Source organism: Hibiscus syriacus, unplaced genomic scaffold, assembly GCF_006381635.1.
Source record: "Hibiscus syriacus cultivar Baekdansim isolate YM2019G1 unplaced genomic scaffold, ASM638163v2 tig00000778_pilon, whole genome shotgun sequence".
Lineage (NCBI taxonomy): Eukaryota > Viridiplantae > Streptophyta > Magnoliopsida > Malvales > Malvaceae > Hibiscus > Hibiscus syriacus.
In genome coordinates this window covers 2,427,012-2,443,498 of record NW_024061825.1, presented here as the reverse complement: position 1 = coordinate 2,443,498, position 16,487 = coordinate 2,427,012, and the positions used below count along the sequence as shown (strand labels likewise).

Sequence of the window (16,487 nt, the reverse complement as noted above, 5' to 3'; positions counted from 1 at the left end):
TTCAAAACTCTGAGCTTGAGGGATTTATGATATGAACTGTCTTTCGTCATTCTCACAGACTCTTTTCTTTCATTCAGTTTCGGTTGTCATTCTTCATTGGTTTTATGTCTTCTCCTCCATCTTGGGTTGATTTGCTTTTCTCAAAAGATTTTGACAATCACTAAGAAAATTAGTATTCATCGTTCTGGTCTTTTGTTTTATAACTTCTTCCTAGGTACCAGACTTTCCAACCCTTCAATCCGCAAAATCGTCCAACGTTCCGCCTACGATGAGTTCGGGGACCGATGCCGATGCCCGGGGCATGAACGTGGACGAAAAGAAGCGGAAACGGATGATATCGAATCGAGAATCGGCTCGACGATCACGGATGAAGAAGCAGAAGCTTTTGGAAGATTTGGCCACCGAGATTGGGTCATTGAAGGTTGAAATTCATAACAACGCTGAGAAATGTGAAGTTTTGATGCAAAAAACTGTTGCCTTGGACTGTGAAAACAACGGTTTGAGGGCTCAACAAATGGAATTGGGTCAATATTTAAGGAAGCTGGAATTACTGCAATCCAATTTGGCGAATCAGAGTGGAAGAAGCTTCTGCGATCAAATCGTCGACATTAATGAACCACCAAAGTATGGCCTCCACTGAAATGTTGAACTATTAATGTACAGAATCACATGTTCATGGGTTCGGGATGTTTGCTTTTGCATTTTGTAAAGAAAATCATTGAATAAATGATTGTTAAGTATTTTGGATTTGCTTTCGGAATTTCAAAGCCATTTATGATAAGGTCGTTTATGATTATCCTTTTCAATTCTTCGTCTCTTTGCGTTTGCATCAAGTAAATGGATAAAGAGTCAAAATGTTCATGCTACCCACACCCTCAATGTAACACTTTAAACCTCTTAAAATCTCTCAATCAGACTATGACTTATAATTTATCGAATTAAAAATATAAATTCAAATCAATAGAATATTAAATAATAAGAATCAATATATAATTATACTAATTTTAATCATCACGCGAGATTCCATCTTATTTACTAAATTTGATTGATATTATATGAAAGTTAAATAATCTAATTAAAAATTAATTAATAATTACATTAGAATTTCTATAATTAAATCGTAATCCATATAATTTTTTAAAACCTTTTATATTGTGGTCTCATGATAGTATGCTCATTTCAATACTTCATTTTTATTTTTATTTTTTTTCATTTTTTATTTTACATGTAACACCCTAAATCAATACGAGTAAATTGATCCGATCTACGGTGTCACATAAGGGCCATTGGAGTGACCCGCTCTGAAATTTTGTGAAAAATAAAACTTTAACCAATAAGATTCTAAAATCATAAAACATTCTCAACATATATATTTAAATTCAGATATTGAAACAGAATTCAATAATACACTGTATAAAAACAAGTTTCAAAATGTAATATAAAAGCAAATTGTAACCTACATGTCCCCTAATTACACGCGTCGTACTCTATAAGTAACGCCAATGAAATTTCCATTAATGTCAATAAAAGCACAAGATAATTTTTTTTAACCTGAAATGATAAGTAAAAAAGTGAGCTTTGGAAAAGCTCAATAATACAAAACTACCAAAAGATGTTAAAGGGAAAACAAATATATGGTAATACGTGAAAGTATCCTCAGTGATACAAGTATCTACAAACTCCAGAAAAGTCTTGAAATTTTAATAGATCCTCAAAGTAAAATTCAGAAGTATTTAGATCGGAAGATGTTAGACAAAGATAGATCTCAAAGATTGAGTTAAAGAGTTTAGTGTGCTCCATCAGAATAAAGAAAACATACATATAGTTCCAAATTGTAAACATGTATTTCGATAAAACAAACATTTAAAGAGGCAATAGATTTTAATTTAAAAATCATCTTTTTGCCTTTCATCCGAATACCAGAATGTGTATGTTCCCCTGAACCATACACACACATGTACACCCAGTAATTACCTTATACTTATAGCATAAGGGCATACGGTAAGGACTTACCTTGTGCACAAAGTGGAGGGGCCTTCGGTAAAGACTTACCATGTGCACAAAGAAGAAGAGCCTACAGTAAGGTCTTAAAAGTCATAGACTAAGCTTGAGACACTTCCTCCAATAATAATCATCCCCATAATAGTAAAACGATAATATCAAAAAATCATGATCCATATATATTTTGTATCAGGGAAATCGGAATCAAAGATTGCATTTTTATTTCAGATATCAAAGTCATATGTTTAAAATTAAAGAAAATAATCTCATTTTTAAATAAGAGAAAATAATCAGATGATCATGGAAAACACTAAAGGCCCCAATTTATTTCACATGAGTACTAACAAAAATGGAAGTAGAACTTTAGGTAGATTTTGAAATGGTTTCATGAGCGAGATCTCTATTAAAGGGATCGATAATTAAAACATCAAATCGGGAATTCGAGAGATGGTACATCAAGACCATTTAGAATTCGGATACATCGAAAGAGTATTAAGGAACTGTGACATCAGGGCTATTCAAGATTTTAGATATATCAGAAAAGATTCCAATATTCAAACATATAGTGACATTTTAGTCACTTTGATTCTTGAAGAAACTTTGGTAAAAAAAACTTAAAAAGGATAAACAGTAATTTGCAGTATTCGAGATTTCTAACAATTTCGACTCCCAAGTCCAACTGAACTACATAGGTCTCATCATTGTGTTATATACCCATAACTTTGACATGAACACTTCACGAATGTTGATTCCTTAATTCAAATGCACTGTGAAGTTGAACAATTTATCTTCTTAAATTCCTTGCATTGGATCCCAAGGAGATGCATGTGTATTCGCACAACATTTATTCAACTTTATTCTGTATTGTAAGGGTATTAGAAGTAGCTGACATACTTGGGTCGTACTCCATAATCCTTATGCTCATTACAACATTTAAAGCTTTAACGATATTCCCAGGATTTATTCAAAGTAATTCACTTAATCCAAGTCATGAGGGTATTTAGGTTAGTCTAGAACTTGAGTGTATTTTGATCATTTTAAAGATCGAGGTATTTATATCATTTTAATAAATTTAGTCATATACAGTGCTTTCAGTAAAATAGTCTTCAGTTGTTGCTCAGGAATCAGAAACTTTAGACTAAGTGCCTCCACAAAGGTTAGAGACTGACTTTCAGGACTTTTCCAAATAGATTAGAAAATTTTAACAAGTAAATCGGTAGTCATATCAGACCAAATCATAATTCTTGGGCTAATTCCACCATTAGAAGCAATATGCATCCTTTCTAAACCCTAAGGCTATTTTAGTCATTTTCATACGAATATTAACTTATAAACTCTTAATAGGAAAATATAGATTTATGGTTCAGAAGTTAACTTTACTCAACTTAAAATTTATATTGGTCCACTAGTTCCTTGTATGGGTCATACGAGTCTTAATTAATTTTCTAACATTATACCAAAATCAGAGTATGTTTATTGTAACATCCCAAAAGTCGGGTCAATGACCAAAATAGAATTTTTGATAATTTAGTGACCAATCTCAGAAAAGATTGAAAGTTTAGGGATTTAAATGAAAAGTATTGATGTTGGATTTAATAACAAAGTTTAAAAGTAATAAGGGTATTATGGTCATTTTCAGGAAAGATTTTTATTTCCCTTTATAAAAGGTAATAAGTACGTGGGAAGGAGATAATTTCTCCAGAGCATTCTTCAGTCTTCTTTTTCCTCATCTCCACCGTGAAGCCTTGTATAAGGTAGGTGGGTCTTCAGTTGGTTAATTCTTTCGTTTTAAAGCTTGTTTTGATTCTTGGGATATTAAGAAAGATTAAGAAAGCTTTAGGTGGCTTAAAACTCAAAGATTAACAAGTTATGAGAAATTAAGAAAAATCAGTTTTAAGTGAATTTTTGAAATAGAAGGAGTTAATAGATTTTAAAGTTGAATTTGACTTGTCAAGGGTTGAATTAAGAGATGTGAAGTGATAGAATGAGTTTTAAAACATGTTGAAAATTTGGTATAATTCTTGAAGTTAATAAAGAGGAGAGGATATTAAGGTTAAAGACAAGATAAATGAATAAAATGAATTTAAGCATGTATATGTAAGTTAGGATTATAAAAGAGGATGAACCATGAAGTTTTGAAGATGAAAGAGTGAATTATCGTGCCTAAAGAGTAATTTCTGGGCAAGGTGAATCGGTACACATTCAAAGTGTACCGATGCACTCTTTAAAGAAGAAACATCGAATGCCAGGAATGTATCGATGCACTATGAGTGTGCACCGATGCACCAAGACAAATTTTGAAGGTGCATCGATGTAGTAAGGGGTGCATCGATGCAGTAAGGGGTGCATCGATGCATCAATATTTCAAAGCTATTTTGGGTACCGATGCACCTATAGTGCATCGGTACACCCCTGAAGGAAAAAGTGAATATTAGTTTATTAAGTTCGTTTAAGTTGTTAGCATCAGATTACAAGGTGTAGGTATATGATAATTGCCTTAAAATGTATAATTATGTAGATTCAGAGCCTAAACAAGTTCCGGAATCATTGACAAGTAAGATCGATCAAGGGGAAAGATAAGAGATTGAAATTGACTAGTGAGGCCAGGTGAGTGCATAATAGTGACATGTATTGTTTAATGGAAATAGGACTTGCGATGAGTCTATTTCCTAGAAAAATATGCATGAAGTCATGAATAAGATTATGTGGTTGTTATTATTATATGTGATTATATATTTTACATTAATTGTATGTATGCATAACTAAAGATATTGATGTGCTTTGTATATGCTATAGGATGTGTGTAAAACACTAAAATGTAATAATGGAAGAACATGAAATAAATTATATGATAGAGACATAAGGAATGAAATGAACGAGTGAGCATAAGATAATCAAGTATAAGTCATATTATATGGTATAGGTGATTACACAAGAAATGTTAGAAGACTCTATGAGGATAGTATAAATTCGAGGGCATATGCATAAATAAGGATACATAAGTTATATAGGGAAGATTTATATAGTTAAAGGAAACTATGGTTTATGAATTATAACATGAAGAGCTACAAAGCTTTATGAAAGAGTATATGTATGAAGTAATGGAAAATTGAACTAATTAAATAAATTAAATTAGTATATATAGATGAATTATGTAAGTGAAAGGGGAAATAAGATAAGATAAGTGGAAATTATTTATAGGATAGAATGAGACTATTTGAACATGTATTATAAACTTTATAAAGGATGACTTAGGTTAAATCATTATATAATATAAATATATGGCATTACTATGTAAATTACATTAAAGAGACATGTTTACACGATTACAAGATATGATACATGACATTAGATATATGAAAGAGAAAGTATATGTGATATGAGAAAGTGAAACAAGTTAAATGATATTGAATCAGGTAAATATAAGAGATTAAAGCATAAATTATACGAAAAGATATAAGTCATAGGATATGACATGTTTATAGGAACACATGAGAAGTGTTATATGTCATGTGATACATGAATACGAAATGATATGAGAATTTACATGAACTACGTGATTAAATATATATGTGAATGAAGCTACGAGTTTATATGAATATGTGATATGATTACATGAATATGAAAAAGGATATAAAAGATAATGCCCATGATATGTGTCATGAGAGCTAGGGGTATAGTTGGCATGCCAAGAGTCAAGGGTCTACGCGGTCCTTCGGGACATATATGTATCCTTTGGAACATCTATGAGGTATTTTGAGACACATACTTGGTCCTTGGAATATGTATATGGATCTAAAGGAATTTTCTACGTGGTCCTTAGGGACATCTTATATGGCACTTCGGTGCATTTCTACACTGCACTTAGGTGCAATTCTATGTAGCACTTCGGTGCATTAATACGAGCTATGGTGACAGCATTAGTGCACAACCTCTATAGACTCACATATCTATAGTTCTCACATGTGTACATGGGCTAATAAAGAAGATGATATAAAAGAACCTTGTATGATATTATGTGCTTTGTTTGTAATCTTTATGGTGAAATGATATATGTGATATGATGGTGATGTCTATATAGCTTGGTTAAGAAGAATAGGTATAAGAACATATGACTAAAAGATAAAGAATAAAATAAGACTATTAAAGAGATAATGAGAAATTTATTACATACGATTTATATGTTTTGTGTTAGGAAATATATTACCAAAATTATATAATGATATGGGTATTTCTTTTTGTAACAATATGTATGTATATGATATATATATATATATATATATATATTTGGATGTATTTTATGGTTTATCATGATTACATGAAATGTGCATAATATGAACTAGTTATGATATGCTATAGTCAGTTTGTTTATGCCTAACTAAGTCATAGACTTAGCGTGTGATTGTTTCACACGTAGGTTACAAAAGCAAGAAGAGAAGCGAAGAAGAGCAAGACAAGTCAGCATCTCCCTTACAAAATTTCAGATCAGAAAATAGATGATTTAAATGTGTTTGGTTATTTTGAATATAATTGGCATGCACTAATTGATTGAGTTAAATACGCACTGATCGATTTTGGTTACTGTGGTCAATTTTTGTAAATAAACCACTTTTACTTTAATGAAAGTTTTAAATTTTCTTTGAATTTTGTTAAGAGTCAAAGTTTGAAAAGTCAATGTGACACCTCAGACTCGTATTCGGGTCGGGTACGGGTCTGGGGTGTTACATTTATAATGATCGACCATAACATATATCCAACTCATATTCCATCATGTTCTGACCAATTACCAATATGTGCCATAAAATATGCATATGGTAGTAAAGAATTCCTTGATTTTCGTGTTATATTGATTGGTCATTTAACACCACTCGAACTTTCTTGAGCTTAAATTTGACTTCCTATAATATCTTGGATACATGGCAAAAAGAATTACAATAGAAATGAAGCTTAAACGTTGAAATCGAATCGAATCAAAAAATAAAATACTAAAAAATAACTTATCGAGTTTGAATTTGACAAAACAAACCACAAAACGAACTCAATAATAAAAAACATGAGGATAGATGGTCATAAAAAAAAAAGTTAACATTGATCAACGATCGAAGTTAACATTGATCAACGATCGAAGTTAACGTCGATCAATAGTTAACAAATATGATCAACAGTCAATGGTGACGGTCAACGGTCAACGATGACTCGACTCTTCTCAGTTGGATCGGTTCTGCATGCGGGTCAGGTCAAGCAATTGGGTCAAATACGCGTCAGCGGTTCGTATTGACCCATTTCTAGAAGGTCCACCAGATGGTGGACAAGCTCCACGCACAACGGTTGCGTGTGGAGGCATGTGCGAAAGCGCAGTCGTCAGAAAATTTATGAAAAGATTCTAAAACTTATTTTTGAAGGGTTGTGAAACACTTACCAAGCTCAGTTCACATCGGTAGACGGTAGAGAGCTCGATTATGCTATATCGGAAACTTGATTCACCTCACCCCTTCATACGCCGGCAACTAAGACGACAAGGTGAACACTAGGGGACTCAGGATGACACAAGGATTCTAATGGTATTGGTGGTGCACTAAACAAAGCAACAGTCGGCGACGACGTCGTTTGAACTTTCTTGGAGAAAAATACTAAAAGAAGAAAGTAGGAGGAGAGGGAAAGCTTGGGTTTCCTAAATGAGGAAACTTTCAGGTTTTGGGATTTTAAACCCAACCAAAAAGTAAAATGGCAAAAATACACACTGAGTCCTTCATGTTTTGTTAGTTTCTAAATTTGCTTCAAATTTAATTAAGATTTTAATTTAATCCATGAATCTAACAAATTGACAACAAAATTAGCCCTTGAATTGGGGTGTGTCAACTTTCTCCCCCTTAAAAGAAATTTCATCATCGAAATTTACCTAAATCAAAAAGATGTAGAAATTGAGTTCACGACTCCTCTTGGTTACTTCAAGGGATGGAGGTACTCTAATGGTTCTAATAAATTATGCTTTTTTTCCTTAAAATTTATAATAAATATATATATAATAAATGAGATTCTCCCCAAATATTTTAGATATATTTTAATGCCTCCCACCCAACTGAAACTCAAAAAAAAATTGATTTAATGCATGGTGTTTAATTAATACAGCTTAATTCATTGCATTGTTCATTTAATTCCCACATTGTTCATTTAAAAAAATTGATTGAACGCATGATATTTAATTAATGCAGCTTAATTCTTTGTAGTGTTAATTTAATTCCCACACTGTTCACTTAAAAAATTGATTTAATGCATGGTATTTAATTAATACAACTTAATTCATTGCATTGTTCTTTCAATTCTCATATTGTTCATTTAATTTCGTGGTAGCTTAGTTCATTGCATTGTTCATTTAATTCTCACATTTTCATTTAATTCCAACTTATTTAATTCCTATATATATTCAATAGGAAAAAAATATAACTTAGTTCATTGCATTGTTCATTATTTTAATTGACATTGTTTTGTTCATTGATTTAACTTCACAATTAATTAATATTATTAATATGAAATAAACATTTAATTACAATAGATTTAATATTTTTTATTTGAATAGACTAAAACATAATTTAATCTTTCAAGTTTCAACTATAAAAGCATTGTTTTATATTAGGTTTTATATTCTTTTATCTTCTCTCATTTCTACTTGGTTGTTTTTCTTTAATCTCTTCATTTCTCAATATATATTTCTCATAGATGAAAAAGTCTAAAATTGATGCCTTTTTGAGAAGGAAAATGTGGAAACACCATGTTCAACTGAGCAGTCAAATATGTGTACAAGTCACAATTTGTTGGTTTCTGATGCCAATCCTACTAAAGCTCAAAGAATTGAGGTCAATGAAAATTTTGATATCAATTCATTAGAGCGTGATCTGAGATTACGAAAGAAGATATGATAGTATCATGTTAACATGCAAGATGAAATTGAACGAGCTTTTATTAAAGTTGGTCCATATCAAGCCACTCTTACAGAGTTTCCAAAATCTAAGAAATTTCCTCGAAAAAGCTTTCAAACATCATGGTTTAAGCTATTCCCATCATGGTTGGAATATTCTCCAAGTAAAGATGCAACATTTTACCTTCTATATTTTCTTTTTCACAAGGAAAATAATAGTTCTGGTTCAAATGCTTTTATTGTTAATGGATTTCAAAATTGGAAAAAAGTAAGAGATGGTAAAAAATTGTTCATTTTTAGCACATATCGCAAAAGATCACAGTTCTCCTCATCAGAATATTGAAAAAATGTGTGCGGACCTGATTAATCAATCTTCACATGTTCAAAGAAAAATTGAACAATTTTCATCTCAGCAAGTTGAATAAAGTTCTATTAAAAGCTTCAATTGATGTAGTTATATAGCTTGCATTTCAAGGATGTGCTTTTGGAGGTGATGATGGAAGTAAAATGTCACAAAGGCCATGGAATTTTCTTCATTTGCTTCGTTTAATATCATCTTACAATGATGGGTTAGCAACAACTATAGAGAAAGCTCCGAAAAAATTATACATACAATTCACCACAAATACAAAAAGAAATCTTGCATGTTGTAGACATCAATTTTTTTCATTTAAATTTATTATTATTATTAAAATTATTATTATTATAATTATTATTATATATTATTTATTAAATATTACAAAGCCCAATTACAATAACTCAGGCCCAGATACAGAAGCCCAACATGACCCAAAACCCTTCTAGGGTTTTCAGAATCTTCTCCCAGCCGCCAGACGATCTCCACCGTTGGATCTGGCAAGATCCAACGGTCCAAAGTTTTACAACAAGAAACCCTAGGGTTATGATACCCTAGGGACCATGCGGCCGCCGCTGTCGCCACCACCTCCGTGCCGACGCCCTCGCCAGAAGCCTCCAGAAGCTTTGCTGCCATGATAACAGCCGCACACGTCGCCTCTATGGTGAGTCACCAGCATAGCTTTGGTGACTCACCGAGCCTTACACCCTTGTAACCGGTCCGACGAGAGCCTCATCGAGGCTATAAAAGCCAACGGATCCTGCAAAACAAAGGACATCCAGCAAACGGGAGACAACAACACCAACAGCAAGCAATCCAACCACCATCAAACACCAAAATAAGGAGATAAAAATCGAAAGAAATTTTACCGAGGAAAGCCACACCACCACCGGAGTAACCACGCGCCTCCACGCTCCACAACAAACCTTCGAAAACCGAAGGTATTTTTATAGATTTGCTCTGATTGAGAGCTTTTTAAGGTAAACAAATACCAGAATCGTCATTAGAACGATTCGATCTACGTTGTGGTATAAAGTTTTATTTTCTGGTCACCGGAGGCGGTGGCCGGCGGTGAGGTTGGCGGTGGCCATCGGCGCCGGAATTCCCAACGGTGAGGGAATTAAGAGAGAATGAAGAGAGAGTTTCTTCTCTCGTTTTTGAGAGAAGAAGAAGAAGAGAACAATGAGGCTGCTGGCCCTTCGGGCCAGCTATGAAGGGGTATATATACCCCTTCCCGAACGACGTCGTTTTGGGAAGGGGTATATGCGTAATTTACATGTATGGCTAAACCCCTTCCGTAGCCATCTAAGTTTTGTAATTATTCATTTTAGTCACTAAAAATAATTTCTGAATGTTCTAATTCAGTATTCGAATTTTATTTCATTATGTTTTAGTCCTTACCAATATTAAATAATATATTTAGGATAAATATCACATTTAGTCCCTAATAATTTTAATATTTCTATTTTAATCACCTATTAAATAATTAATGGCTAATTATACTACTAGTATTTATATTTTATGATAATTCTAACCATGTCTCTTAAATATTTATATTTTATAATTTGATCATTAAATTTTATATAATCTTAATTTTAACCATAAGTCTTATTATTTTTACATTTTAGGTTCATATATTTATGAATATGATCCAATAGTTTTAATATTATTACTTTTGTTTTCTTTCATTTTAATTATTATTATTTTATTTTATTATTACTTTTGATATATGTTTAAATTATTATCTTCATGATTATTTTATTATTATTATTAAGTTATATAAATATTTATTTATTTATTCTATTTGTTTATTAAATAAAAATCCTATTTATAAATTTAATTTTATAAATTACTTTTAAGAAAAATAAAACATATTTGATATATATTTATTTTTTTAATATCTAAGAAAAGAGCTGTCTTAAAATACCTAGAAGTCCTTTTCTGATATTCTTAAATAAATAAATGTCCTACTTTATAAATTATATATATTAATCTATTTTTTTGATAAATGTTTTAATATTTATTTATTAATATCAAAGGAAGGAACTGTCTTAAAACACCTAGAAGCTCTTTTCTGATATTTCTAAATAAATAAATATCTTATTTATATAAATTAATAAATTTACTTAAAATTATAGTAATAAATTAAATTAAATATATTTTGAATTTTTAATTTTTAATAATAGAGACAATTTATAATTAAAAAGTACCAATTTTGGGCGTTGTAGGGGTGCTAATCCTTCCCTAAACATAACCGACCACGAATCCCTTTTTATTATTAAAAAGAACGAATTTTTGGTTAAAACGCAGATCAGTTTATCTTTTAATTGATGTTTTCTTAAAAACTCTTTTAAAAGATATTTTTTAGGTATTCGGCCTAACTGACCCAAAAGGCCGATGGCGACTCCCAAATTATTTTCAAAACCATTTATTCACATCACTTTTCCCGTCAAGTAAATATTTCGTACCCGGACGAAAACTGGTTACGACAGCTTGGCGACTCCGCTGGGGACTGTCAAACTTTAAAATCAATTATAAATTGTCTCTATTAATTAGAAATTAATAATTCATTTATTTAATTTTTAATTCTTTTCTTTCAAATATTTATTATTTATTATTTTAATATTGTTGTTTTTAGGTATTAATTATTTTATTTATCTATTAGAGGTTTGAACTTTTCTCCTCACACACAACACTTGCATAACATAAAGCTCTATAATTGAGTTTGTCCCTTTTAAGTGGAAGTGAAAGCGACGTCTTCGTGAGAATTTATTCTCCGTGTCAGACCTAGCAAGTAACTTTCGGGGTTCATATGCTCTATGTCTTCGTGAGAATTTATTCTCCGTGTCAGAGATAGAGAAATGTGTCTCCTCGAATTGAACTCGATCCATTTAAGTCTGTAATGGACTAGGATTGATGGTTGACAGCCCAAGAGGGCATCAACAAGGACAATTCGAGTACCTTTACTCCTAGAACTGAAACTATGCATATAATAAACCCTAGAAATTCACCTAATCTAAGACAGTATTGAACCTCTGTTCATAGGTGTACACAAAGGAGAAATAAGCTATAGCTTTTAATTTATTTAATTTATTATTATTTTTTCTCCCTGAATAAATGCATGCGAACTAGAAATCATGCGTTTAGGTTAATTTTTCCAAACAAAGCATGGAATTAGAAAGCATAAGGTTAGGATTTATTATATACCATGATAAATAAATTTTTTTCTTTCAATTAGTTGGTATTAACCATTTTATTTTATTTTTTTTCTTATTTTCCCATGTATGTTATTTTTGCTCTAATTTGTTTATATTATTTTCTTTTGTTTGCATTGCATGATCATGACCAAAAGGTGTTAACTGAAAAGACTGTTCATCAAATTGGAAAGAAATCATAAATGGACAAAAAGTTGTATGATCAAACAAAATATGATGCGGCCAAGAAAAGACATCCTGAGGGAACTCTGAAGATAGAAAAGAGCTATGCACACAAAGATCGTATGCCTATTGAAGAGCAAGAGGAGATACAAGAAATAAGAGAGCAGATGTCCAAGATGATGGATAGAATATCTGTTTTGGCCAAAAGAAAAGAGATTCCTACACAGAAAGAGAGAAAGCTTAATGAACATAATCCTGCAATCTCAAATATGCAAGGGACTTCAATTCTTAATCAATTTGAGAAATTACCAACAATCATCATTCGTATTCACAAACCGTCTGGAGATACCAAAGAAATGGTGACCACTGTAAAATCTCTCAGAGATGAAAAGAAATCATGTAATCTGAAATTATCGAAGTTTAGTCAGCTTCTGACATCTAAAATTCAGGATCAATCCAAGACAAAAGACGGTTCTCATTTTGATGCTATCCCTATATCGTATAAAGAATCATATGATAAGCTACTTGAAGCACAAGAAGTGGCCCCGTACTACATAAAACCATTCCAACCCCCATATCCGAAGTGGTATGATATCAACGCTTATTGTGAATATCATGCCAGAGCTCAAGGACATACCATTGAGAATTGCCTTGCTTTCAAACGTCGAGTTCAAAGTCTTTTGGATCAGGGAATCTTGCAGTTTATGATAAATGATCAACCTAGTTTGGTAACTGAAGATCCTTCCAGATCAACACCAAATGTATTAAAAGGTAAGAGCATCAGTAGAGGCGTCCAAAAGGAAGAAGATTTGCTTAGATTCGAAGTTCAAATACGTCATTTGAAGGATCAAAACAAGGAATTGAGCACCAAAATGGAAAACATGCAGGAAGATTTCCAGAAGGTCAGTCAAGCCTTTCGAAATGCTGGCATAGGAAACACCCCAGAAGAGTGGATCACGGGGGTCACCAAACTGAAAAAGAATTGTAATATACATAAAGGTCAAGCCAAGAAGTTTTGTCATGATTCAAGAGTTGCAGAAGAAAGACGCAATACAACTGCCATTGAATTGGGAAAATGTCAAGCCAAAAATCAAATGTTGAATAGTGCTATGACCAACATGGAAGCATCATATCAGATCTATCAGCATGAGATTGATACTGAATTAAAAGCCACTATTGACAAGAACAAGACATTAAAGAAATGCTTAGATGATTATGGGAATCTTGTACGACAACTTCTTGAACATAAAGATTCTCTCACAAGAAAAAATGAGCAACATTGTTCACAACTCCCAGAATTGACACGAAAGATGAAGGAAAAGGACAATATCATAAAGGAAGCTGTTGTTCAAGCAAACAATGTGGCTCATAAGCTGGTGGACTTAGCTGGCTTCACGAGAGAATTAAAGCAGATGGATAATTCCACACCTGAGTATGAGTGGAAGTTAGTTTGGCTTTTAAGTGAAATAGAGAAATTAGGAGTGAAAGTTATTCCCTACATGTAATAGTTTTGTTTAATGTACCGAAACTTTTATGTTCAATGAAATCTGTTTTAAGATGATCACTCTTGAGTAAACACCTTTTCATACATGCATTTTCATTTTGCATCTTTGCATTTTTCATTTTGCATTCATACTTTTATGTTTGCCTTTGAATTGCACATTTTGCATTCTTATTTTTTCATTTATGCATTTTTCACATTTTTTATTTAAGTACTGTTATATACTTTAATTATAAAAACATGTAAATAATTCTTGAAAGGTTCTGTAACAGTAAAAACCAAGACCATTCATTCATATTACTTTACTATCATCATGAAAACAATGGAGCAATCCTATGAAGAACTACAAGATCAGTGGCTAGAACAATTGACAAGGTTACCTCAGGATATAAGAAAAGAAACATAAGATTCAGTACCAGATGGATCAGATCAAATTATTCAGGGAATGGAATCTGATAAAGAAAAGATAACTGCTAAAGAGAAATCGTGTTATCAGATTGAAGAGTCGAGACAGATAATATACCCTGGGGCATCCCACTTGAACCCAAAGAATAGCCTCATTAATTATTCACAATATGAGGAGAAAGTCAAGAGGACAGAGAAAGCAATCAGAAACATGAAAGATGTTAGTGCCCACCATAAAGAATTAGAAGCAAGAAAACTCAGCTTAGTTCTAGATTTGATTATTCCCCATGAATTCAAAATGCCTGATTTTGAGAAATATGATGGCACCAGTTGTCCCTTAATCCATTTGAGAATGTTTTGCAGAAAAATGGAAGGATATTTGAGTTCTGATGATCTATTAATTCACTCTTTCCATGATAGTCTTGTTGGCCCAACAGTAGTCTGGTACAATCAGTTGACCCAAGAACAGATCAAGAGATGGGTAGATCTAGCTGATGCATTTTTGAGACAATATCGGTATGTTAAAGGCTTAGCTCCAACACGTATGGATCTTCGAAGAGTAAAGAAGAAAACCAATGAAAGATTTCAAGAATATGCCCTAAGATGGAGAGGAGTGGCAGCACAAGTTCAACCTCCCATGTTAGAAGAAGAGATATCACGTATGTTTCGTAATTCCCTTCCCGCTCCTTTCTGCGAGTTGATGCAGGCAAATCCGACAAAGGAATTCGAGAATCTTGTGACAACTGGAGATTTAATTGAGAATGTAATCAGTGAAGAAAATTCAAAAGTCACATCCAGGAGCCCGACGGATCAAAAAGCACAAGCTGATCATGTGAATGAATGTTGCATCCAGAGTCCTCGCAATTGCAAAAGAAAAAGAGCAAGTAACTGTTCGGATCGACCAAAGAAAGTCATGCGATCAAGACAAACTTTGGAAGTATTCCAAACTTCCATTTCAGACTTGTATCCTCATTTGGTTAAAGGTCAATACATCACACCAAGACCAACTAAAGTGACATCAAACCCTTCTACTCATAGCTATGATCAAGATAGTGTTTGTAATTTCCACTTGGGGGTAAAAGGGCATTCTACAGGCAATTGTAGGCCACTGTTGAAAGAAATAGAGATGCTTGTTGACAAAAGAGTCCTGACACAGGAAATGATCAAAAAAATGGGGGGCAAATAAAGACAATGACCCTGGTCCAAGTATACACCAAACATTAGAGGAGGCATAATGTATAAACAAGTGGAAGTGTTATCTACCACTGTAGTACTTTCTATTTTCAGCATCTTGTTTGAACTTGTTTTTTGTTCCTTTCTCTGCTTTTTGTGAAATAAATAAATGTGTGATGCTTATTAAGGTTATGAGCAAGGAATCAAATTTTAATCTTGAAATTATTAAGTATCAAGTAGATTAAATATTCTTTTAATTTTTCAAGAGTTATAGATCTATTGGCAAGTGGTAAAATTATATCTTCAATATCCCATCCAATGCCAATTATTCAAACTAAATCTTGACACTACAAAGATTTCGAAGAAATGTCTCCACCTGTTTTTGAAACACCTACTCCAGATGTTTACCTTTTCGGGTAGAGTTGATTGATGATACTACATTCCATCATATATACGACTTCAAAAGTCACACATTTGTCCTTCCAAAACCATTATAAACCAAAAGACCTCAAAAGAACCAAACTTTCAATTATCCGTGAATCTTACTGCAAGAAGAGACGAGATGAGGTATCATGGACCAACTCATTGAAGATGATTTCGGGTGATTAGGGCATACTCAAGAAGAAGGGGAAAATGATTGATTGAAATAAGTATATCATGCATTAATTATATTTTTCATGTAAGTAAAATTAATCTTGAATATTCATCCCCCTAGAGATACCTCTTTTTACAAAGGTTTCTGTGTATGAGATGATGAAC

At 32.4% G+C, this 16,487-nt stretch overlaps 1 protein-coding gene across 1 annotated transcript; it reads left to right on the top strand.

Annotated features, from left to right (window-relative positions):
* Nucleotides 1-760, top strand: LOC120219539 (basic leucine zipper 1-like). Its single transcript, XM_039216366.1, has one exon. It carries the CDS (start codon nucleotides 269-271, stop codon nucleotides 638-640), a length of 372 nt encoding a protein of 123 aa, XP_039072297.1. The 5' UTR covers nucleotides 1-268; the 3' UTR covers nucleotides 641-760.
* The last annotated feature ends 15,727 nt before the right edge of the window (nucleotides 761-16,487 follow it).

Bases quoted from the DNA above. Each gene is read 5' to 3' on its own strand.
- LOC120219539 (XM_039216366.1), top strand. From the start codon at position 269: ATGAGTTCGGGGACCGATGCCGATGCCCGGGGCATGAACGTGGACGAA.